The sequence below is a fragment of the Astatotilapia calliptera genome, chromosome 6 (genome assembly GCF_964374335.1).
Source record: "Astatotilapia calliptera chromosome 6, fAstCal68.1, whole genome shotgun sequence".
NCBI lineage: Eukaryota > Metazoa > Chordata > Actinopteri > Cichliformes > Cichlidae > Astatotilapia > Astatotilapia calliptera.
In genome coordinates, this window is record NC_137427.1 from 22,288,603 (window position 1) to 22,314,608 (window position 26,006).

The 26,006-nt window shown below is 38.9% G+C and overlaps 1 protein-coding gene across 1 annotated transcript in view; it reads left to right on the forward strand.

Annotated features, from left to right (window-relative positions):
* ctnna2 (catenin (cadherin-associated protein), alpha 2) overlaps positions 1-26,006 on the forward strand; it is a 341,003-nt gene that overhangs the window by 259,098 nt on the left and 55,899 nt on the right. The window contains exon 9 of the mRNA XM_026171090.2: positions 3,269-3,421. Coding sequence (XP_026026875.1) covers positions 3,269-3,421 — 153 coding nt within the window. The remainder of the gene's footprint in view (positions 1-3,268; positions 3,422-26,006) is intronic.

Here is a 26,006-nt window from a genome sequence, read left to right on the forward strand (position 1 = left end):
AGGATACATGAATGTTTTTCTACTGCCTGTAGGTGGCAGTACTGCATTTAGAAGTGGTTAACCTATCTCCATTAAACAAACAAAAAACCTGTTAACAGCTGCCAGCGTGTCTGAACAGTGACATTTACTTTTTACTACACAAACAAAAGAAGAAACTTAAAGACTAAAAGGTTACAACAACTGTTAAGTGGTTCTGAAAAATTCAATGAAATCTCTGCCAGAAATAGCTAGCATGTAATTTGGGAGTGCAGCGCAATGGACAGCCTTTAAAAAAACAAAAAAGGCTGAACATCCCACCACACAGGTTAGTTTTATAAGAAATGAACTATTAGCATTAAAAATGAGCCCAAATCAATTACCTTTAACTTTTCCGTATACTTCTTTGTCTTTGACATGACAGCAGTCTCACAACCTTTTCATTTTTCTGAGCAGTCTACATTCTTACAGCCACAGCGCTCTATAAAAATAAATAAATAAATAAATGCATAGCTATGAATGGTACTCAGAATTTAATACTCATCTCACTTCTCAGGAAATACAAATACTTTCATAGCTAGAACTGCACTGCTTGATAGGTGAGACAAATGGCTCCCCCACTAACTTGTAATGGGCAAAGCCTCTTTTTTTTAGCTTTTGAAATTCTAGATCTATTTTCTTTAAGTGTAAGTGAAATACAGACAGGCTGTTAGAGGAGAGACAGTGGGGGTGGAGTAAGGAGGGAGGTGAGATCTGAAAAATTGAAGATGGATTTCAGAGGGAGTGGTGTGTGGGCATCAGAATGCTGATGGTGCAGGAGAGCGTGCAACTTGGGAAATCTCTAGTCTGTATCGTTTCTCCACTTAAACATTAGGATCAGTTTCACTGTTAGGCTTTCATGAGTGTCCTAATGCCTCACGCACTTTTAGGTTCATGCATGTCATGCATGTGTATTTATACAATTAACTAATGATTGATCATCATCAACAACAAACTACTCATAACAACTGCGAAGACATTTTACTATGCAGTTGCATTTCAGTAAATGACATCATCTCTAAGATTATTGTTATAACCTTCACATTTAAAATGAAAAGGGTCTGTTTTTTTTTTAAATTTATTTGTTTTGTTTTAATATAGAATTCAAATTAAACTGTGTTTGGCAAACAAAAGAGAATACCATAAGGAGGTCTCTGTTAACAATAATGCTCAACAGAAATCATTTCACTGAGCAATACCAAGATACTTGAACACAGAGAGAATTATTTTACATTGCTGGCTTTAATGCACAAGTGACATTCATCAGAACGGAAATGACTGAAAGCACATAATTGATGGGAAATGCTTTTCTTTTTCTTTATACTGTTTTGCACTTACAACTCATTTTAATCTTAAGAATTTATAACACAGTCTAAGTCTTATCTGTCTCAAGAAGATAAAAAGTAGATCCAATCACTTTTTTGTTTTTTGGGTTTTTTGTAAGCATATTTGCCTCTGTAAGGCATCTTTCCCAATGGCTTATGGTATTACATTGTGCTGTTATCTGCTCTGGAGTCTGTTCTAATTGTTCAAAATTTTATTTAGCTAATCTAAATGAAATAAATATGATGGAGATACAACACATATGAAAACATACATGTTATATGAACATGCTGCATTCAAAACCTGTATGATCAGTATGGACTTATAGCACAGTGGTTGTAAGGTAATTATTTTTCCACATGCAAAATGCAGGTCACCTTTTATATCCTGAAGTAAGAAGTAAGATAAGACCTCCAGACAACTCTGATCTTTGCATGTATCCACCACGACTTTCCCCTGTGCTGTACCATCACTAGGACAGTGTGAAGATGGTTCTGGCAGTGCAAGATTTGTATCTGGACTGTTTCCTCACCTTTGCACAAGGTGACAGGATAGCAAGGTTACAGAATAGCACTGATGCCGGTCTCATCTCTACAGGAAGAATAAGATGCAATATTCCCCATTCAGAAATGGCAAAGTTTATCAGCCTTTGAGAAAAGCATCATGTTATGGTATTGTGTTGCATCTCAGATGCATTGCTTCACATCAGTGAGCTGCAAGTATATAGTTCTGGAGGAAAAAACAGTGAGAGCACTCCTTTATCCAGAAACCTTTACATGCTTACAGTGAGTGTGGGCTTCAGGGCAGTTACAGACCTGTCCTCACCACTAAACTGTCCAAATCTAGTGTGTTACTGAAGGTAGTGGTGATGGATTATCTGCCCTCCAGAATTCTCAATTATTCTCCTCCCCTCTGTGGACTGGCAATTAAGTTTGTTATTGCCGCAGGTGATTTAAGTGCGACTGACAGACTAACATATGATTTTTTTTTTTTTTTTTTTTGTAGGCTAAATGATTTTTTCTTGTCACTCTGTGCTGTTAGTCTTCTCTTCCCTTCTGTGTAGTAGTCAACATTTGTTATTTAGGAATATATAAATGACCTAAAAACCAGTTTCATCTTAAAGTTGTTATAATACAATCAGAAATACGAAACAGTACATTATTATTTTAATTTATATAAACTTTAACTATGTTTGATACCATTTTTAATTTCTCATGCCACTGTTTTCTCCTCTTCTGTCCTTCTAATTCGTTTTTGTGAAAACACATCACAACGGTGGTAATTCAACCCACTGGAATTTTAAAGTTGCATTACATATAAGCAGTATTTATTAAAGGTAAATAATTAGAGCATTAGTGTAGTAATTAATTAGTAACAGAGGCTTTGCAAATGAAAGGAGCCTGAAAACAAATATTTGCACATCCGGGAATCTACTTTCTTTTCCTCTGATGTCGTTCTTGTCTGTCTTTGCTTTGGCCTCATGTGGATATCTCCCTCTTTGTGTAAGATAAAGGACCTGTCTATAGTGGTTTCTATACTGTTTCCTCTGGCATCTCATCAGATATCACAGTGAGCAGGATCAGGATCCATTTACTGTCTTATAAAACAACCGGTCCCTTGCCAGTTTGGTACAAAATGATTCCATAAACAAAGTCACAATGTCTGCCCCAGTAAAAGGCCTTATGGGAGCAATGACACCTTATGAGCAATTTACGCTCCTGGCCTGGAGTTTTTTTGGGGTTTTTTTAGCTCCACTCTTCTTGTTTTCTCCTCCCTCTGTCCTTTCATCTAATTATGTTACTACATTATATTCATTACAATTCTAAGTGATATGTAATCACTGCCAAATGTAATAGAGTGAAGTCATCTGTAATATTATTAATAATATGACCTCTTTTCTGTGTCTTGTCTCTCTCCCTCTGCAATCTAGTTGAGGAAGGCAGTGATGGACCACATCTCAGACTCTTTCCTAGAAACCAACGTCCCTCTGCTGGTGCTTATTGAAGCAGCTAAGAGTGGAAACGAGAAGGAGGTCAAGGAGTACGCCCAGGTGTTCCGTGAGCACGCCAACAAGCTGGTGGAGGTCAGTCATGAATTAAACACGGGGGCACAATCACACACGTACACATGCTCACTGATTCTCTTACTTTATATTAAATGACGCGTAGCAAGAAAAAAATATAGAAAGTTTATAACTTTACATTTTACATTTAAATGAAAGAGTGAGCAGGCAAACTGCAACTGAACATGTAATAATTAAAAAAATGTAGAGGTGGTTTTTTTTTTACCTTTTCATTTCCCTAGAAATAAACTGCTGGACTGAAAAGAATATTCTGTGTATTAAATGCACTAACAGAAGCAAGTGTGCATGTTCATGTGCACTTGACAATTAGCCATTGTCTCTTTGGCTTTGTTGGCCGAGTAGTCTTAGCTGCATGGAGACGGTATGAAGAGGTTTGACTCTTGCTTAAAGAAGTATTAGGTTAAAAAAATCCTTTTTACTGCCTGACTGCATCCTAATTTGAGGCGTTCAATTATGCTAAGTCATAGACAGTGAATGGCATGCTGACCATAGGTCTTCACAGTGGCCTGTCTGAACTGCTACCAAAATTTTAAGGCTGCATTGAGGAAGTTATAGTCCATCTCTCTTTCTCTTCTACTGACTAAGTCTCCAAGGCCAATCAAAACCTCAAAAACCAGATTACTGTGAACTGCTTCTAACCTTTTGGGGAATAAGTCCAAGTAGTTTAGTCATATGCATCTGATTCCTTTTACTGCTGAACAGCCATTTGCCTCCCTTCATCTCTACATAGAAAGCATAGTGGAAGCAACACACTCACACACATTCTAAACCCAATACACTGTCGCCATGCATGTAGCCTAACAAAATATGCTTGAGGTTGAAGCTATATGCCAATAGCACATATGGTACACGAGCCATTATGGCAGTGATAAAGACAGTGTTACTGACAAACATTTAAGGATAACATCATGTCAGACATGCTTCTGTGTAGTTTCTGTAACGTAATAAAGCCAAGCTGTATCTTGTGCCTTATCCATGTGAATGAATGGATGCTCTCCTTTGAGGGTGCCTAAAGTTCCTGGTTTAAAAAAACCCCAACCTGTGACCTGGGAACTCGGTATGGGGTATGTTTTTTGGTGTAATTTTGGTGGTCTCACCATACGGAGGTTATTTGTGGGGGTCTTGAGGGGGTAAAAGTGTTCCAATAGCTAGGAATCTGGTATTGGGGGTTTCTTGGGCAGGCGTTTTGGATGACGAGGTGCCCTATAGGGATCTATTCCAGTCCATTTTAAACGGACTGTCCAAATACTAGGCAGCACGGTGGCATGGTGGAGCACTGTTGCTGCACAGCAAGAAGGTCCTGAGTTCAATTCCACCATCAGGCCGGGGTCTTTCTGTGAGGAGTTTGCATGTTCTCCCCGTGTTTGCATGGGTTCCCTCCGGGTACTCCGGCTTCCTCCCACCGTCCAAAGACATCCAATTAGTGAGGATAGTTTAATTGATCAATCTAAGTCGCCCATAGGTGTGAATGTGGGAGTGAATGTGAGCGTGAATGGTTGTCTGTCTCTGTGTGTTGGCCCTGCGACAGACTGGCGACCTGTCCAGGGTGTACCCTGCCTCTCGCCCTATGACAGCTGGGATATGCTCCAGAGCCCCCCGCGACCCTGAAAAGGACAAGTGGAAGCGAATGGATGGACGGATGGATGGATATCCAAATACTAATTCATCAGTAATTTCCCAGGATCACTGTAAAGACGAATGGAATATCACAAAATATCCATGAGAAATAGTGAGAAAGCTTAAAAATGTGGAAGAATATGTGTTGTGTTTCACTTGAAGTTGGTTTTAGGACATTCCATATTGCTTTTATGAGGTTTTCGTTTATTGCCCATCCACTCAACGGCAGGAAGATAGCGGATGGAGTCCTGTGATAAATGTCTGTGCCCTTTGATGGGAGTTGCCTTTTGTTCTCATGGTCCATTCAGGGGAGCCTTTAGAACCTTTAGAGCCTTTATGTGGGCCTCTCGTAAAATACTGTCACTTAAAACAGCACTCTAGCTTTCGTTGACTTCAGCTGAGCGAGTGAGTGATTTGTGTGCCCTTTTGGTTTCCCCCAGCTGTTTGTTGATGAGAGGAGTCCTGACTGATGCTACACTCAAAATCTGTGCTTTGCATACAGCAATCTTAAAGCTTTCTGTAGCCCTGGGACATTTCAGGCAGATGAATTCTGTTCTCCTTATAAAGGAAAAAGGAAGAAACGTTGCCTTGTGTTTATATGCAGTTGTTTGTATGCATTGAGTTGGCTGTAAACTGCAGTCAAACCTGAGGGTAGTTTATCAGCTGTACATTGGTTTGTTGCAAGTTGTTTGTGGCTTGTTGCAAGTGGTTGTTAGCAGGTACAAAACCCAGATCAGCTGTGTGTGCAAATTATGTTATCGATCAAAATGAAAAATATTTATGACAAAGTTGTTTCTAGCTGCGAACACATAATGTCCACATTGTAATGGTCTTGGACGTTAAAATTGTATAACAGTATCCTGACTGTTGCTGTCTGGTTGTTTCAGGTCACTTATTCTCTTTTAACGGTTTCACAATATGCTTCTAATGGAGCTAGTTCTACACAAACTTTTTTTTGGTATAAAGATGATATTTTCCAATGAAGACTGATTGAGAAAAGATATTTTCATGCCCCAGAGCTCTGTAGGGTTAAATTGGTTCATCAAATGCAACCTGCAGCGCAGCACAAGCATCTAAATTTCCGTTCATGAGATAATGAGGTGCTATGTCAATAAAGTTCTCTTACAGTGCTCAAGCCATGATTGTATGCCTACATTTATGGTTTCCTTTGAGTGATTGGAATTAGTTATTATTGTGGCAGAACACTGACTCGGCTGTCACGCAGTTAAGTTTTTTAAGCAAACTTATTAAAGGAGCTTATAGAATAGTGATCAGCTCATTTGAGCATTTTTCCTTCATCAGATTTAATACTAAGGAAGCATTAAATTTGATGTTTGAATGATAAATTGATTTGATTCTTAGATAAGTGTCATGCTGCAGTTAGAGAAACATTATTTTAAGTATTCCAATTAAAACTTCAAAACATAATGTACAACACATATTAGCAGCTTTGTAAGTGCATGTTTCATCTGAGAAAAGTGAACCACTATGTAGCTCATATGGAAAAGTAATGTACTCACGTGTATCTCACTGACCACTCAAAGTTGTTTAGACTACAAGTCACATTTAATCATGCATGTGCATTCATCCAGCTTTGTATTCTACAAGTTTTAAGCACTTTATCTACATCAATCCAAGCCTAATTTTTTTCGAATCACTATTTTACTTAACATGCATGTCTTTGGTATGTGTTAAGAACCCAGAAACCTTGCTGTAAGGCAGCAATTTTAAACCAATACACCAACCTGAAAAGTATTTCCTGTTTTATCGTTCTTTTCTCTTTGTTCTTCCTTTTTCTCTTCACTTCGTCCTCACCCTAATTAGTGTAGGCAGATGGTCACCTTTCTGCAGCCTCACTCTGCGAGAGGTTTCTCCTTATTAAAAGTCGACATTTTCTTTCTCCACATTGTGACCAATTGCTTTTTTTCCTTTGTTTTCTTCTTCTTAGTATTGTCAGGTCTTTACTTTGCAGGATAAAGTACCCTATAAGTACTGTTAAAGACTGTTTGTTGCAAAGAAAAGGTAATATCATATCACAAATCCCAATACATACCAAATTAAAAAGTACCATATGGATATTACAAGTTTAGAGTGTGCAATGAGCAGCTCTGCGCCTTTGTCAGGGTAAGCACGTAAATTACTTGTCCATACTAGCTAATACACTCACGGCTGTCCTATATAGCAGGCAATATCATTGTCTTTCCTGTCATCATCATTATTCGTGCTATCGTAGACATAGTCATCATAGCCACCATTGCAATCCTCTAATATATTATGGTAATTAACATTCTGATGAATGTCACTGCAGTCATCTCCCTGATGTCAGGGAGGAGCTGTCTTAAGCCATTAGAACAGAGTTTAGACACGATCAGAATCAAAGTAAAGTCAAATCAAAGTGCCTCTTTTCATGTCTGCTTGGTTTCCATTTAATTCTGCCCCATTTGGCTCCACAGTATACAATGTGTGTCTTTTCTTTCACCATTGTTCTTTTGTCACTTCGGTGATGAGCAAAGTTTACCCTGAGGACTCCCTTAATCACATCATATTCATTACACCAGCTTGACCACTAACAGGAAGTAAATAAACTTTAAGCTGAGGATGTGATTGCCTTAAAGGACTGTAATGACAATGGACCTGCCATAGCCAAGCAAAGATTGTCTGTAACTTCCAGAATTGATACTCTCAGTTGTATCAATTTGGTCACGTTTCCTTTTCCTGTTTTTTGTATGGGATACATGCACAGAGAAATACAGCGATAGCTCCTTTTCAAGTCAGAGAGATAAATTTCTGGGTATCTGTGTATCACTATTCTATTAGCACAGATTGTGCTAATTAATTCCCATGACTATCCTTAATGAGGACCTAATACTAACCCATCATCAGTCCAAACAGATGCATCAGGGGTAACAGAATAACAAACTTTGACTCCACTTACACAGAAGCTTCTAAGATAAAAGAAATGAAATGTGCAAAAGAAAAAAATATTGTACTATAATATGTCCACTCTCAGGATTTCATGCATACATGCATTACATAAACATTCAGTATATCCTTATATATATTTAAGGCATAACTTTTACATAACCTGTTGTTGAATCACAAATTTACTGTAGTGCAACTATAGTCTAGATATTTTTCCAAGTTGCTTGTTCAGTTCTGGCTGTTATCATTGGAGCTATTTAAATGTTTAGATAGCAATAAACTATTTCAACATGGGGGGGTGGTTAAATATAAATTCATGCAAAAAAAGCCTTTCAGTATGAACGATAGATCTCTTTTGATCTTTACTTCTAACCGCTCTTTCCTGACTAACTGTATTTGTCTTGCTGTAATTGTTTGTTTTCTACTTTCTACTAAGTACATATGTACAGCTTCATTTGGACCTTTTCTATTACATCTGCAGACCGAGCTCACCACTGCCCACATGGATGTGCTCTTGTTAATTTAAACACAAGATGAATATCCAATCTTTTAAAGTTACCGTAGTTCCTTTTTATTACCACTGCAGTGAGATTCTATACGTGCCAGCAATTCTTGGACATCTAAAGGACGTTACGCTCCATCACTATTCTAATGTCAGAATCAGATTTTCCTCTGACCTTGACTCCATCTTGGAGCAGTTCTGTTCAGCAGCTGTGGCATTATGAAGGACACTTCTACATATGCTTTATCTCTGAAATACCTCTGCAGTGCTTTCAGAACCATGCTTGGTAAACCCACAAATCCACATGATGTCTGATGCATGATTAGGTTGCTTGGCTACTATCAACCTCTTTGCGAGCTTTATAGATTTTTGTCTTTTTAAATGTTGTTTGATGAGATTTAAAAAGTCTATTTATTTGTCACAGATTGTGCAACAGCTTAATCCCTTGAGTTAAATATGCAATAATTACTCACAGCAAATGTAATATTTCCTGTTTAAGAATTTGGTGTGTTGTTGTCTGCGAGCTGTGGAGCTTTCTCCATACGTGGCTGCAACTTTTGCTGGTCAGTTAATCTTCATCAGTTCATTAGCTTTTCTTACTTTTGATTTACAGCAGCAACCTTACTTTGGACATGGAGTGAATAAAGGGGATAGTCATACCCTCTGTGATTACGCATAATCAATACAAAATTGAATGTAACAAATACTGAACTGGCCTTCGGGGCTCAACGACATGAGACAGACTGCAGCACTAAACATTCTTCTGAGGTCACCGCATTAAGCACTTTACTGGACGGTTAACTGGGAAGTGGATGGATCACTGTTGGAACAAGTCTATTTGTGATGACCTGAACCTGTAGGCCAACATTAATCCTCTCTTTGCATTCAAAGTTTTTAGCCCCCCAAAGAAATCGCCCTTTGAAAGATTGGGAGTGCATTAAAAGGTTCATCACATGCTACCTAATCCACCTCATGTTGTTCCCTTTTGGAGTTATTTTGATAGCAGGTGTGTTGATAGCAAGAAAATTCCATAAACAAATGCAGATACACAAGCACAGTCTCATTCGAAGTGATTTCTTTTATCATTTGGATTCTTCCAATAAATCATGTGATTGGATGCAAATTCATACGGCTGCTTTTAAAATCCACACTTTATGCTTGTGTTCATTTTGAATTCTTTACCATATTCAATATGTGATACACAAATGCATCCGCTATAAACTTGATCAACAACAGCAGCCTTTACATGAGTGAAAGTACATGCAGCTATTTGAAATTAAGCACTTATTATGTGAAGCTAGTTTTTCCACTGGGTGGAGTTTCTCTGATCTAAAGACGCCGTCTTTTTTGTGGTCACCTTTGACTGCAAGTTTAAATCCGCTTAAAGTTTGAAAGGGAAGTTCTTCTCCTCAGTTTTACTTTTCACGAAATGACCACGAGATGAGATGGGAGTTAAGGTTAAAGTTTAGCACAAGGGAAGTAGAGGAAGTACTTTCATTTTCTCAGCAAAGCAGGTAAAACTGTTGAGCGCACATTGAGTGCATGCTGAACATCCCTGGAACTGTGGGTGTATTTTTTATAGTCAAAACTATTGTACTTTTGTATTTCCCTGTGGTACTGTAGCAAACTATAGTCGTGATACAAAGCCAGCTGGCACAAGATCACTGCCCAGCACCTATAAGAGTCTTTGAGGCGGGTGTTTTGTTTTTTGTGTGGTGCTTAGTCCTCAGGCCTCTTGGTGCTTTTCTACCCATCAAAGATATCTAATGGGCAGCCAAGGTTTTTACACATTGCAGGGCATGTCAGACCTGAAAGTGTACCGTCAGTTCAGTCCATTAGAATTCAAAGACAGAACTGAGGAGAGGTATACCTCTGAGGGAAGTACAAAGGGGATTTTGAAAGAGTGTGGTTTGAAAGAAAAAAAAACAGTTGGCTGCATCATTAGGAAGTAATACTAACTATAATAGACCCAGTAGTGATTGAAATAAACTAGACAAGAGTTTCCCTGGTAATAAAAACGAGTCTGTAATATACTGACAATATCTGATGTCTCCAGAGAGCAAATGTCAATCCCAGTTCAGTGAAGTCTGTAAAAATGTAGTCTGTAAAAGATCAGATCAAAGTTTATTCAAATAAATAAATATAAGATAAGATTATAAGAATAAACCTATTTCTATTGGTAACTGACATGTTCAGTGGTCTTAATTTCACTTAAAAATTATTAATTTTTTTATTTTATAAATTGCAGTTTTAATGATGCAATATATTAAATTTAATAAATGATTAAAGTGGATCCATTAAATTAATTCAGCTGTTTAGCTGTGGCTCCCATGAAGAGTCTTTAATTAACTCAATCTTATAGACTTTAAATTCGCTTCCTAATGACTTCTTGGAAACAGTCTTTAAAAAAGAGTGGCGCAATCTGCACAACAGAGGTCACACAACACTGTACTGACACTATTAAGCCAAAGAAAGTGTGTGAGGGACATGCTTTTAAAGTCATGAATTTAGATTTGTGAACATATGTAAAGAAACAAATTGTCTACATTTAAAAAGCAGAAATAACGCTATTTTTAAGTTGATTTGATTAACTAGAACTGTAAAGAAAACATTTTAATTTCCACGTTTAAAATGATGCAAGTGAGGCTACCAGACCCACCAGACCAGTGGCTGCCACTCTACCAGACTGACCTTGGTCACAAATAACAAAGCACTTTTTTTGTCCTTTTTGTCACGCCTTGCACACACCTATGGGCATCCTCTGACTTATTAATTACATTTAATATTTAATTAAATTACAGAATTATATTAAAACTCTCCCTACATGTCCATAAACACTAATATTTACTGTTTTCTAAAAATGAAAATATTCTGAATTTGATATATAAATACATATTTCGTTTCGGACATGTTTTGAAATGTAGCCTTTTTCAATAAGACAAGGCCACAGACCAGTAATATGGTTTTTTTCTTCTTTTTGTTTGTTTTTTTAGCACATAAGAAATACGAGGCTCGATTAAGGCTTTTTCTTCCGATTCCCAACCCACGGCCTTTTTCCTTTCTATAGTTAACTGTGTACTGCGTGTACTGCTCACAAAACTGCAAACCAAAATGAAAACCCCACACTTTCAAAAGAGGGCTGTTAATGGTTTGGGGGATTTTTGCCATGATTTTTTCTTTCGTTTTATTTATGTGCAAAATATCACGGCAGACTTTCAGCTATTTCATATTTTACATCAATTGAAGCGTGTACTAATGTATAAATATTCAAGTTAACAGGCTAAAGGCTAAGGCTTTTGTTATTCTAAGAACATTACATTGGATAATCAGGTCAAAACAAAATTTTCTGCAGATTTGGGAAAACAAAGAAAACTGGCAGCTAAAGGGAGACCCAGTCCCTGCGCTTAGCAGTCATTCCTTACAATTTAGTATTGAGGGTGGTCTTAGGGGGATCAAACCTAAAGTAAAGTAATCTGATCAGTACTGCTACAGGCCACAAACAGTAAGTCTCAGCCTTGAGAGGTTCTCACTGAAAGAGAGTCACTGCTAAAGCTGGAGTCATTGATTTCTCTCAACTGTACTGTTCCACGTTACAGTGGTGCTATGACCTGATATTTTAGCACTACCATCATTATCACATATTATTCTTGTCTGCTCAGTATTAACATCAGACTTATGGAAATAGTATGACAGGAGATGAGGTTAAACTATTTGCACTGATCATAAGCTTTAAAGGTAAGATGTGTATAATAAAAATAGTAATTCTTTCTCCACAGTGGCAGATGCTGAGCAGACATTGCCAAACATACATACATATATATATATGTATATATATATATATATATATATATATATATATATATATATATATATATATATATATATATATATACATACATATATATATATACATATATATATATATGTGTGTGTGTCTGTATATATATATATATATATATATATATATATATATATATATATATATATATATATATATATATACTGTACACATAATGTAGAATTTGGATTCTAATAATAACGCGGCATCTTTGGCAGCTTTTCCTCTTGCGCTCTTTGTTAATTTCTCTCTGACTCATTCCATGTTTCTGAGAGGGAATTTGTCATCATCCCTTTTTCTGATGAAATACCGCTGCGCCCTAGGATGGAATCAAGCAATCTTTTAATCTGAGGCTGACATTTATATTCTTTGTGTTACATCTCCACTGTCCCTAAAAGAGGGAAAAGAGAGATAAACAAATGGAAATTACACTGGCATCAAGCATGTATTCACAAAAGAGTGCCCCTAACCTTCCCCTGCAGGCCTAAGGGAGTCAACTCAAGGGTCCGTTATCTCTCAGAGAATACAAGACTTGGTGGCAGTGTTTGTGTGGCAGACTTCGCCAAACCTTGCCCGAACAAGTTGCCGTGGAGATAAGCTTAGTTCTGAGAAAACAACGTCAGCATTCCCGCTAAGAGCTGGGATAGCTTCTCTAAAGGTGCTACATGACAAGGACTAGAGGAATTCCTGTCATGTTTTTCAGATATGACACTAAGTGGATTACACAAGATTAAGTCTGACAAAAGCAAAAGCAAAAGAGGAATAAGGCTTGACATAGTACCATGGTTCCATGCTTTGAACAACTATCCTTCCTATGGTAATATGAAATATAGCCCAGTATAAATCCTTAATTATATCGTGTACCCGTGGGGCTTTAGTCATATCACTTGAGATGTCACATAATGCCTGTTTCCCTCAGATTCATGTACCATTTATCCAGGATACGAAGAGAGTTTTTTAGCGTGCAAGGCATCCGGACATACGCCTTCTGTCTGTAATGCAGAGCTACATAAAAAGGAATTCTCCTCATTACTCATGCAATGAATAATGTATAGTATGTACTCCTGGGACAACATTTTTCTAAATATCTGGTAAGGAAATGAGTAGATGATGACCTTGAATCGCAGTGTCATATTAGTTGTCCGACCACTGAAGACTAATAAGTAAGGAGCACTAACCTACAGCTGAGCTAGTCCTTTTGTGGTTTTATAGTGAAAAGCATGGAATATGTGTGCTGTGTTTTGAAGAATAGTGCATTAGAGAAAAAAAATATTTTCTTATTCACACCAATGGAATATGAACCTCAATTAGTCATTGATTGTGTAAAGGGCATATACTTTGAGCAGGGCAACAATTCAATATGTGTAATTAGCTGCACAGTGATGTTATATCGCACACAATAGTCTGTCTGTGTGAAATAATTTGAGTTTTACAGCCAACTTAATATCACAGTAATGCAAAACAATGGATTTGGATTTTTATGGTGGCTGTGAAGATTCACGGCTCTGATGTGAAGAGTTTCTACATGTTCAGTAGTGTGGGAGATAATAGATGTCTCTTATATTAGGAAAGAAGTTTAGCATGCATAGCGTTAAAACAAAGCCAGGGTCAGAGGTGAAGATGTTTAGACTACACAGCTCACACACCTATCGTATGTAAGCTGTGAAGACAACTCGCATTGTAGAAAACCACTCAGTTCAATCTGTTTTTGAGAGGATACACCTGAAACTTATTCATGCCACCTATGTCTTGACTACACGAGCCACAATTGGCTAAGAGAGAGGTCTATTGCTATGAATAGAGTCAGCATGTAACTTGCAGTACCACTGAAGGCCTGGACACATTCATGCACAGAACAGTCCATAATTTTCAATTTTTCTCTTCTCCTTTTCATTGATGGAAAGACCTCCACTAGTCATCTTTTGTCTATTAAAATTTATCATCCATAGAGGTACTGTAATGGATGGTGAAGAGACCACGTAGAACTCTCTGGCAGCTTATTTCAAAGTGAAAATTGACTCTTTGTACCTGCTGATGGGTATTTTTAAAGCGAGATCTTAAACTCAACCCTGTGAATGCTGAGTGCAAGGAAAGATAAATGAAAGAGCTGACTGACAAAATAAAATGTTTTGCAAAACTGGAAGTCATTTGGCCTACTTCACCGAACATACCTACATTCTCGGTAACAGCTTTAGCTGAAAACAAATATGAGACGGGAATTTAAAGGATTTCATTTTCAAATTGAACCTTGCCTCCATAAGTGCTTAGATCTGTACTATTATTGTCAAGGATTTGACCACAAGTATCATGGCGATTCTCTGAATGCTTAGATTGATTGGGACTATTGACTGCTCATCCAATTCCTCACTCAACCTGATCACCATCAACCGTGCTAATACACCAAACCAGGGGTATAACTCTTTTCCTTTGGCTCATCAATTAAACGACCTCTTTATAAAAGGGTAAATTAAACCTCGTCCCACAGCCATTTTACCTCACCGACAGCAGGTTAATGGCTCATCGAGAGTCTGTTCTCTCTCCTCAAACTGATCTCCTCCATCTCACTCCTGCTCGCCATTATATACATGTCTGTTTATGACATTGTGCACATATAGATGTACAGGACAATCTTTTACACATGTGTGGCTTTACTACAGTAAAAGCTGATGTTGATTTTCATGTTGAGTAAGGGACAAGCTAAAATTCAAGGTTTTGGTGTGTAGTTAAAGTCACAGAAGGACAAAAGGAAGGGAGACTCTAAGTATTCTTGTGTAGTGTCACAAGCAAATGAGCCCAGATTTCTGTCTCCATCCTTAGTGAACTGTCTGGGCTGTGGGAGGTGTGGGATTATTAAAGGTTTGTACAGAAGAAACAGAGGACAACTCCCAGTAGACATAAGCTGCCCACAGGAACTTGACAGATCAGAGGAATCAGTTCATACTTTTAGGTGAAACAGGAAAAAAAGACAAATGATCACTGCTTTCTGCAAAAGCACAGCCAAGACTGTATTGTGTTTTTTAGATCACTGAACAAGGCTTCAGATACCTTTCAGTTTTTGTATTTTACAGAAAATAAACTGAAATGTAAAGAAACACATGCCACAGATAAGACGAAGCAGATTTTCTACTCAGAATATCTAATATTCACCCTTTATTAACATTACAGTACTGTGCAAAGGTTGTAAGCGGCCAATGATCTCTTTATATTTTTCATCTAAGGGGTTAAACTTTCTTGTATTTTCAAGTAGTCCTCAGCAGTAGTACTCCAGGCTTTCTGAAGGTCTTTCCAAGTTGGTGTTGTTGTTTTTGTTTTTTTGCAGTCCTTGTACTTGACCATTTTGTTTTCAGGATTTTTTGTGTGATTGATTGTTTGTTTGTTAAGCCACTTTACACTCATCTGCGAATCATTCAAGCATAAAACAGACACATAACTCAAGGGATGGACCAGTGTGTGTGTGTATATATATATATATATATATATATTATAAGATAACATACTTTGAGCCACATCCCTAAGAAAAGAAAAAAAATCAGGCAAAGACCTCAGCCCCTTAGATGTAGCTGCACCTTCAGTTTCAGTTCAATTGTTCATTGATGCCTAATCAGAAATGGTCTGAGTGGAAGGGTGGCGGTCAAGTGTACACTCTACAGGACTAAGTCCTGCCCCCACACCATTTATACATTACATATAAATATGTACATATTAATTAAACTTATGTTTACATGCTTTTTATCAGTATTTATTATAATTAACTTTGTTTTTATCAATATTCATTTATACTTTTAATCCCGTTTTTAACACTGGGTTACACAAGACACTGTTCTTAAGGAGGGAAACAGGGAAAAAAAGGCTGAGGTAATTTACAGAAGAAGTGGACTGAAAATCGGTGGCCACATGTCTTATTTTTACACCGCTGAGGCTCTTTCATTGCACTCAGTGATGTTAGGGATCTTATCAAAACTGCAATCTCATTTTTTTGGTCACTACCCAGAACTTGTGTCTATAGGCGAGGGTAAGGGTATAGAGTCACTGGTAAATCATCAGATTTGTTTTCCATTGTCAGGTTTTTCTTCACCACAACACCCCACTGTAGAGTCTGATGTGATGCAGATTCTGTTCATCCCCCGTTTTCCGTCCTCATTCACTTGTAAACAAGATCCTGATATACTTAAACTTCATCAGCAACATGTCCCTTACGCGGACAAGCAACCATTCACCATGGCTTCAGAACTGGAGGTGCTAACCCTAACCCTTCTTCACCACCTGATAAAGCCAACAGAAATAAATCATCCACAAAAAAGCAGAGATGAGAGTCCTCTAAAGTGGCAGCCTTTCACCACTTGAGTTCACCTAGAAATCCTGTCCATACAAGTCATGAATAAAATCAAAGAAAAGGCAATCCTGGCAAAGTCCACCACTCACTGGAATGAGTCAAACTTATTGCCATAAGTGCAAACCAAACACTTACTGGCTGTAAAGAGATTGAATGGATTCATAGCAATGGACCAGATAACCAGCATCCACCATAGGAGCCCATCCTCCACTCAGCCGTCTTAATTGTCTTAAAAATAGGAACCACTCCAAATCACCATGACACATTCACCAAGACATCCCCCCAACAGTTGGAGCTTCAAGTATCTCAGGGGGAATCTGATCCAACCCAGGGGGCCTGCTACCAAGGAGCTGTTTAACTGCCCTATTGACCTCATCCCCAGTGATGGGGGAGTCATCCCAATTTGTCTCCAGATTCTGCTGCTGATATAGAAGGTGGGTCTGCCTGAAGACTTCTTAAAGAAATTACGAGAAAGCTTGCCTCAGGGAGTTTAAGTTATGCTGAAGAATAAAGGTGGTCATACCAAATATTAATTTTTAAGCTGGTTACAATTGTCAAAACTCTGTTTTTGCCTTACATACTATAATTCCATGTATGTGTGTACACGTTTCACAGCAAAATGTAAAGAAATGAGGGGTGAGGCTATTGCACATTACTGCATTATTTTAGAAAAGACGTGTATGTAAATCACTGCAAGGAGTGTATACAGTTGATACAGACAAACTAAAAGGGTTTGACTTGCTTCACCAGTGTCTTGATGTCAAATAGCCTCTTGCACCTAACTGTTCACCTGATTCCAAACACCAACTTCAGCTAGCCTTTCTCAGCTATTGGGAAATAGTCCTCATCAAACTTTCCCAGTGTCCGCATTGATGTGATATCAGCCAAGTGCATCAGAGTGAGTACAGTTGTCGATCCCTGTTTAGAAATAACTACACGAGAAACTGTGTGCAGTGATCCCTTAAACTTCCCTGTAGACATATCTTTGATTTTTAAGAACACGCTTCTATAACTGGTTTCCTGTATCATTAATTAAGGCTTAAAAGGAAAGCTACAAAAAAGATGAATGGCCACTATTATAAAAAACAAAACAAAAGGAAAAATGAAGCATCATTTTATAGCCCTAGTATATTTAACTTTCACTACATTTACATTTTGTCACTGTGCTGGTATTTGAAACTAGAACCATCCTATTCTGTAATATGAATGTTAAAAAATGTACCGCTCGACTCCTACCAAGCTAGATTGCTAATGCGGAAGTAAAATCTCGAAGGAGCTGCTCCACAGCCCCGTCTTGCCTTCCCTGAGGTAGAAAGCCCTAGTTTGAGTGTTCACTTACATCATCAAAGGGCCCTTCTGTCTCATGTAATATTAACATGTGCTAAATCAGTGGCAAACAGCAGCAGCAATGTTTACACAGCATTAGCACAGGCTTGCAAAGTCTCATAGACAGGGTCTCTCTTTGTGTTCAAAGATTAGGAGGCTCTGACACCCACATGAAGTGACAGGATTATTGTATATATGGGTTCAGTGTTTTACAAGGTGGTTAATTTAGACTCATTGCATTTGTCCCCTACATGAGCCTTTTTGAGCAGGGGGGGGGGGACATTCCTGTGTAAACTGTCTGACATTTTGACACTGGCTCAAATCTAATAATCAGAAAGCATTTCGAGGTGAAGTAGGCTGTCACCGTGAATTCAGATTTGCTGGAAATTAAGTCCATTAATCACATAGTGTTTCATTTAGTCCTTTCCTATATACAGCTCTGAAGTGTGCCTAGGTGAGAGAACAGGAGAGACCGGTGCCTTCAGTTGGAAATACTGAGAGAAAGAGAGAAAATGCTTGGTAGTGCAGAAGAAAAGCCATCAATTCTCATTATGAACAATAGATCATTGCTCCTAATTAGTACTACAGCTTTTTACCATAGTACAAATGCCAAATAACGCAAGCTAGCGATTGCCGGCACCTCCCATTACTGATTAATGAGATACACGAATAATACCTATAAGGGGCTCGAGTTTTTGCCCCAGATAGCTTATTAAAGATAAGATGTGATATACTGCGGGTCAGGTCCTATTGGAAAATATATGCGGAAATATATCCATTCACAGAACCGTTAAACTCTGCTTAGTCTGAAGCACGTCTTGTTGTTTAAAGCAAAGGCTGTAACTTTTCTTTGGATTAACAACTCGATCTGAAGATTTCTGAAGGTTTCAAGTTACACTCACTGGCATTTGTTCAGTAATCATGAAACAATAGAATAGATGGGGTGACTGGGATTTGTCCCTTGTCAAATTTAGAGTGATGGGTGTGGAGAGGAGAGGAATTTTGGCACCAACAAGAGAGTATTGGTCGAGCAAGGGCCACTATAGATAATTGGGATCTTCCTTTTTAGATGATTAAGATGGTGTTACAAATCTAAAAAAAAAGAAAAGGAGACAGGGAGGGGCTTCATTAAGGTAACAAACTTTTATACTTGTCCTTACTTTGAAATATTCAAAGTACAAGAAGTTAATTTAAAAGCTAGTCTTTTAAAGGCTACTTGTGTAACACATATGCTGTAGTATATAGTACATAAGTGCTGATGCCGTACAGTTTTGATTCATTGACTGTATAGCACACATCTTCTCATCTGTCACATTTGTCCCAGTTTTGCAGATAACAGCCCAACTGGGTCCAAAGACACGGTGCCTTCTGTCTTTTCTACATGGCTATTCACATGCCAGTTTTTTGACCATGTTCACTCTTTAATATTTCTGCTTATGGAAAGCATGCCGACATAGCCACATGTTTGCTTCTGCAGTTCTCGGAATGAAATAAGTAAAGCAGGACTCTAAATCCAGCCAGGCACAAACAGGACATATACCTAATTTCATTTCCTTTCTCTTCTAACCCAGTGTAGTCTTATCTCTCTCCTCAGCACTTTTTGTGCTTTGTTTGTTTATTTCCTCGTCTCCATTTCCTAGTTTCTTTTAAGACTATAAGCGAGATAAGTTGCAGTTTGTTTAGAAAAGGTCGCAGATGGAGAGAGTATCCTGGAAAGGTGAAAACACTGAGCAGTGCAACTCGAGTCTAAATGGACTCATAATGCAAGTAGAACATTTTCTTGTGCATATTCATTAGGCAGGTACTGCTCATCACACTATCTTTGATCCGTTTCAATAGAGTATGCAAATGCAAACACAGAAGCACACAAGGCATTTCTAGACCTCCTGCTGCCCTCTCATATCATCAGACAACATCATCCAGAGTTATCCACAGCTGCTCTTCTCCAGAATTTACATTACAAACACAGTTCACTAGACTGTCTATTTTAAGTTTTACTAAAGATTCGTCATGTGTTTGAATACAATACTACTATTTAACAATGTAGATCCAGTGGTATTTGAATTTGAAATGAGGAGTAACATGGAAACACAATAGCACAGGTGTGCATACATGAGAGTGTCATACAGCTGTTTTTCACAGATGGCTATGGGTGGGTGTACAAAGACATCTCAACTTCTTACACAAACCCTGGTAAAAACGTGCACATATGTGTGTCGCGCACACAACTGCATACACATCAGCTAAGTTTTTCACCATTTTAATTTGACAGTGACCTGAAAAGCATGCCAGTAAAAACACAATATCTTCACAAAGTCAAAGCAAACATGTCCTCTGTACGAAAAAAAAAGTCACTACCAATATTACTGTAAAGACACTTTTTATGATTGTATTTGCTTCCCTAATGACAGAGCAGAAAGAAACATTTGCAGGTTCAAGGTTGTCTTGTGTTTTATTGTGTAAGGTTAAAAATAGAACTTGAAAATAATACTTTTTTTTCTATGCACTGACTGTTGCCCCTTAGGACATCATCAGTTCAGAAATTGCCATAAAGTGGAATGCTTCTGGAGCTGTTCTTTCTTTGTGTGTGTGTATACACATACATACATATTAGGGGTGCAACGATACACAAAATTCACGGTTCGGTTCGGTTCGATACTTTGGTGTCACGGTTCGATATTTTTTCGATACAAAATAAAATGTTCATGCCTTTTTAATTTGTCATTTATTAAAATTATAAATATATATTTTAACTCAAAAGTACAGTTTTTAAATTTAACCCTAACCCTTGTGCGTGTTTTTTTATTTTGACAGCGAATGCGCACCTGCGGACCACTTAAGTGCAGCCCTGGTTATTTAGCTCGTCATATTGCAGCCACAGAAATTCTTTTGTCCATGAAACCATAAAGCTGCACTTTCTTTTTGCCTTATAGTGTGATTTGTCATAACTTCTCCGTTTTGTGGTAAGCTTTTCTTTGGCTGTCACTTCTTCACCCTGACCTGTCTTATTTGGCTCAGCAGAACTAAAATATAAATCCTGCTGCTTTTACACACGCACTCACATAAGCTCAGCGATTCTCTGCGCGATCAACCTCTCACATGTTTAAGCTTGCTGCGGGAGATTTCACTTGTCATGTTTGCATAGTAAGCTAACGATTAATAAGACGATGTCAGAGGAATTGGTGCACAAATTATCATCACTCACCAATCAGTGCTGTTGCTCTCTATACACAGTTCGCACGATTGCAAAGTGAAAGCAAAAAACAAGCGCAAATTCAAACACGATTTCAATATGTCACATATTGACAGTGGCTCACCGATGCCAATGACATAATTACCCAGCTACATTTCCGAAAGAATGCAAAAGCATTGACATATATTTTTCCTTCCTACAATAGCCCGACAGGCAGGGCAGAGATAGATTTTGGTAGCCCGACTGGAAAAATCGCTAGCCCCGGGACGTCGGGCTAGCGATTTTGCGAGCCCTGTATCTGATTGAGGAATCACTCATCTTTGGAAAAGAGAGTTTATTACAGAGAAATGTCTCTTTCCAAAATAAAAGGTATACTATCTGCTTCTTCTGGGCTATATTCTCAGCAGCATATTAAACATATCAGGTCCCCATAAGGCGAATCATGTGCTAACGGCTGTCTAAATGACTCGGGTAAAGTTTGTAGCATGCATGCTTGTTGTTTTTGTCTTTGCACTAGGATGATGTCGGCTTAAATGTGCAGTCATATTTGTTGTGTTCCCACTAGTGCTTTCAGGTTAACCTCATTAAAATGACCTTAACGCCACAACACGGCAAATCTCCGTTAACGAGCTACCCCTGATAGCCCCGTGCATGGGGCTAGACGGCCAACACGTTAACGAGCTAACTGCGCTAACACACTAGTTCCCACCCATGTAATTAAGCATTGCGTGGCACATCCAACATACTGTTTTACTTTAGTCCATGACGCGCTTACCTTCAGGGTCATACGCCACATGAAAACCAAAATAATTCCAAACGCCAGATCTGAATGAGGGTGGGGGAGGTTCAATTTGCCATGTTGCAAGGAGAGCTTAACTTCTGTCTCGCTAGCTTGCCCTGCGCTCTTCCTTCTGATGATGCTGTCTGTGTGGAGCGCTCAGTGGATCTGCGCTCGACAGTGCAGCCTAGGCGGAGTAGTCGAACGCAGATTCACTGAGCGCTCCACACAGACAGCATCGTCAGAAGGAAAGTTGATAAAATAAATTACAAATGTTGTATTGTTCGATACATATGCGTACCGAACCGAAAGCACTGTATCGAACGGTTCAATATCGATACGAGTATCGTTGCACCCCTAATACACATATATATGTATATGTGTGTGTGTGTGTGTGAGTGTGAGTGACATGTATATATGTGTGACATGGCGGCGCACAGTAGAGCAGCGGCTACTCATGCTCCCGGAGAACACGTCTATTCTAATGTTTTTAATGTTTGTAATACTGGTTCTGACTTTGCCCGCTGTAAGTGTGTGGCATATAATCGTACAGAACTTTTGAGCTTAAGGCACAGTACGACTACAACAACAACTATAGACCACAGACTCAGAGCTATGCTAGGCAGACTGCAGCTGCTACGGTCTTGGAGGAGCAGAGCGCAGCGGATAACGGGCAAGAGGAAGCGCTGTGAGCGGAGGCAGAAGAGGAGAAGCTAAAGGCTAATGCTAGGAGACCGCTAATTCCGTCCCTGTTCCGTCCCTGTTCCTGGCGAATGTCCGCTCTCTAGACAACAAGCTGGACCTTCTGTGAATGAGAATGAGTGTTTCGGAGGAGATGAGGAACTGTTCCATACTCTTTCTCACAGAAACATGGCTAAAAGACAACATGCCGAACTCAGCCTTCCAGATCTACGGCTGACAGCTCTTCTGGGCCGACCGCAATATGCTATCGGGGAAAGATCGTGGAGGCAGCGTATGCGTCTACATAAAGAAAGGTTGGTGCACGAACTGTGTGGTGATAAACAGCCTGTTCCGAGGATGTGGAACTCATGACTGTGAAATGTCGCCCATTCTATTCACCTCCTCGGGTTTTGGTCATGTTTGTCATAGCAACCTACATAGCACCGCACGCTAACAACGCACTGAAGGAGCTACACAACAACATCAGCTCACTTCAGAACAAGCACCCGAAAGCTTTTTACGTAGTGGCTGGGGATTTTAACCATGTAAACATGACAGACATCTTGCCAAGGTTTTACCAGCATGTCACCATACCGACACGGGGAGATAACACACTGGACCATGTTTACACCAATATGCGAGCTGCATACAGAGCAGTACCCCGCCCCCACCTCGGCCTTTCCGACCACATCTGCATTATGCTGGTCCCTGCCTACCATCCCCCACTACGACGCTCCAAACCCACACAGAAAACCATCACTGTGTGGCCCAATGACGGAGACTCTGTACTACAGGACTGCTTTGAATGCACAGACAGGCAGGTCTTCAGGAATGCTGCGGTGTATAAGGACAAGCTGGATTTGGAGGAGTATACATCTGCTGTCCTCGGCTACATTAGTAAGTGTGCGGAGGATGTTACCACCACCAAATCCGTGATGTGCTATCCAAACCAGAAACCTTGGCTGAATGCAGGAGTCCGTGCCCTCCTGAAAGCCAGAGACGCCGCCTTCAGGTCTGGTGATGCACAGAGACTCAGGAGGGCTAGGAGAGAACTGACTGCAGGTGTAAAAAGAGCCAAAGCCACATACGCACGGAAGATTTCTTCCCAGGACCCACGCAGTATGTGGAGGGGTATCAAGTGCATCACTGACTACAAAACCAGGGATGCACAATGCCCCAGGGACCCTTCTCTTACTTGTCATTTCTGTTTGTTAAAAAAACAAAAAACAAAACAACAACAAAAAACGACTATTTATTATAATTTTAAGAAACAATTTTGGTTTCTTCATTATTTTGTTTCTTTTCACTCTGGATCGTGTGTACTCAATTTCGTTCCACCTCATGTTAACATGCGATGCGAATGACAAATAAAGCTCCTTGAATCCTTGAATATATAGATATATTCATATATATATAGACATATAGCAGAGGTGTGGACTCGAGTCACATGACTTGGACTCGAGTCAGACTCGAGTCATTAATTTTATGACTTTATACTTGACTTGAAAAAATGTTCTAAGACTTGTGACTTGACTTGGACTTTTACACCAATGACTTGGGACTTGAATTGGACTTGAACCGGTTTACTTGAAAAGACTTGATATTTTACCCCAAATATAAAATTTAACATGCATATTATATAGAGATTGAAAATGTGACGTCATTCACGGGTAGAACCGCAAAGGATTCTGGGAACTCGTGGCAAGCGGTACTAGCGCACGCAGGCTTTCAATTAAAATCAGTCACACAGCGATAAAAAGAAACACAAAAATGTCAAGAAGCTGTTGTATTATTAACTGCAATAGCCGGTCGCATGACAGCCACGGGAAGCCGACGGGTAAAGAGATCGGTTGTTATCGGATTACGTCGTTGAAGAGAAATTGTTCGAGCCATGTTTCCAAAGTAACAAAGACGCGACTGGATTGCAGCCATCCAAAGACCAAATATAACGTCCCAGAACACTCCAGCTCACAGGTTAGTCTGCTCCAAGCATTTACACGAAGGTCAGTCTGCTGTTGTAGTTAATGCGTCATTTTTCTTAACATAATTGGTGATATAGGTTACAAGCAAGTCTGGCGCTGAACAGAAATTGTCGCGCTATGCTCCTTTATTTATTGTGCATAAATAGTGAATTGTCCTGACACAATATTGCGTTTCGCTTCTGTTATTATGGTACATTGACAAAAACACATACTTTTATTCACAGGATAAAACAGGTTTTTTGTATCACTAATTGCCCAGTACGATTACAGCATACAATATTATTGTCACTGCTACATTTCTGTGATGCTACCAGAAATTATTTCCACTACTAATTAATTACCGTTGAGCTCAAAGGTCCTATTAATAAACGGTTAAGGAATGTGTATTTATGACGACGATTTGTGAGACTGGTAAACTTATGATACGTACGATGGTCTTTCGTTCTACACGGTGCATTTCAAGGTCCTGCACCCATCCGTCGGTAAACTGCACCTGGGCTTGTTGCAGTGACCGGAAGTTACTAAACTTCATGAGTGTATGCCCAAGAACCGTATAATTATAAATATGCATATAAATATGCTAAGATGAGATAGCTGACTTCATCTAACTAGCAAATGTTGTCCAGGCTACGTTGGTGATACAGTTTTTTTTTAATGTGTATGATATTTTTGTCATGCGATTTTAAAGCCGGTCCTACAACCGCATCCAAGAATAACATGCAGCTTATCTCAGAACTGTCGGTGAAAATTATTCTTGGAGCTAGGTTTAATTGAGCTGCATTTTAAAGAGGTGCAATTTCACAATTTGTGTATATTTTCTAAGTTCACTATTTTGTATGTGTTGAGAAAAACACAGATTTAAAAATTACATGGTCTAATATTTACATTTAGCATATAACTGCAACATTATTTTTTCGTTTGTTTTTTTTAAAGACTCGAAAGGACTTGAAATTCAAAGTTTCAGACTTGTGACTTGACTCGGACTTTTACACCAGTGACTTGAGACTCGACTCTGACTTGCCTGACATTACTTGAGACTTGACTTGAAACTTGAGGATAAAGACTTGAGACTTACTTGAGACTTGCAAAACAATGACTTGGTCCCACCTCTGACATATAGATATAGATATATATACATGTATATATTTATATATATATGCATGCCATGTGACATCAATTCACTGATCCACACCATTAGGATCTACAGCAATGAAATGTCATTTGGACTGGGCACAAGTCCTAACACAAGTCCTGAGGAGTCAGCTGAATGGTAAGAACAAGATCTTGGCTGTCAACACATAACCCATGCCCATGATCAGGCACCCTTCTGGGATAATAAGCTGGTCAAAGGATGAGATGGAAGCTACTGACATCAAGACCAGGAACCTCCTGACCATGCATGGAGGGTTTCAC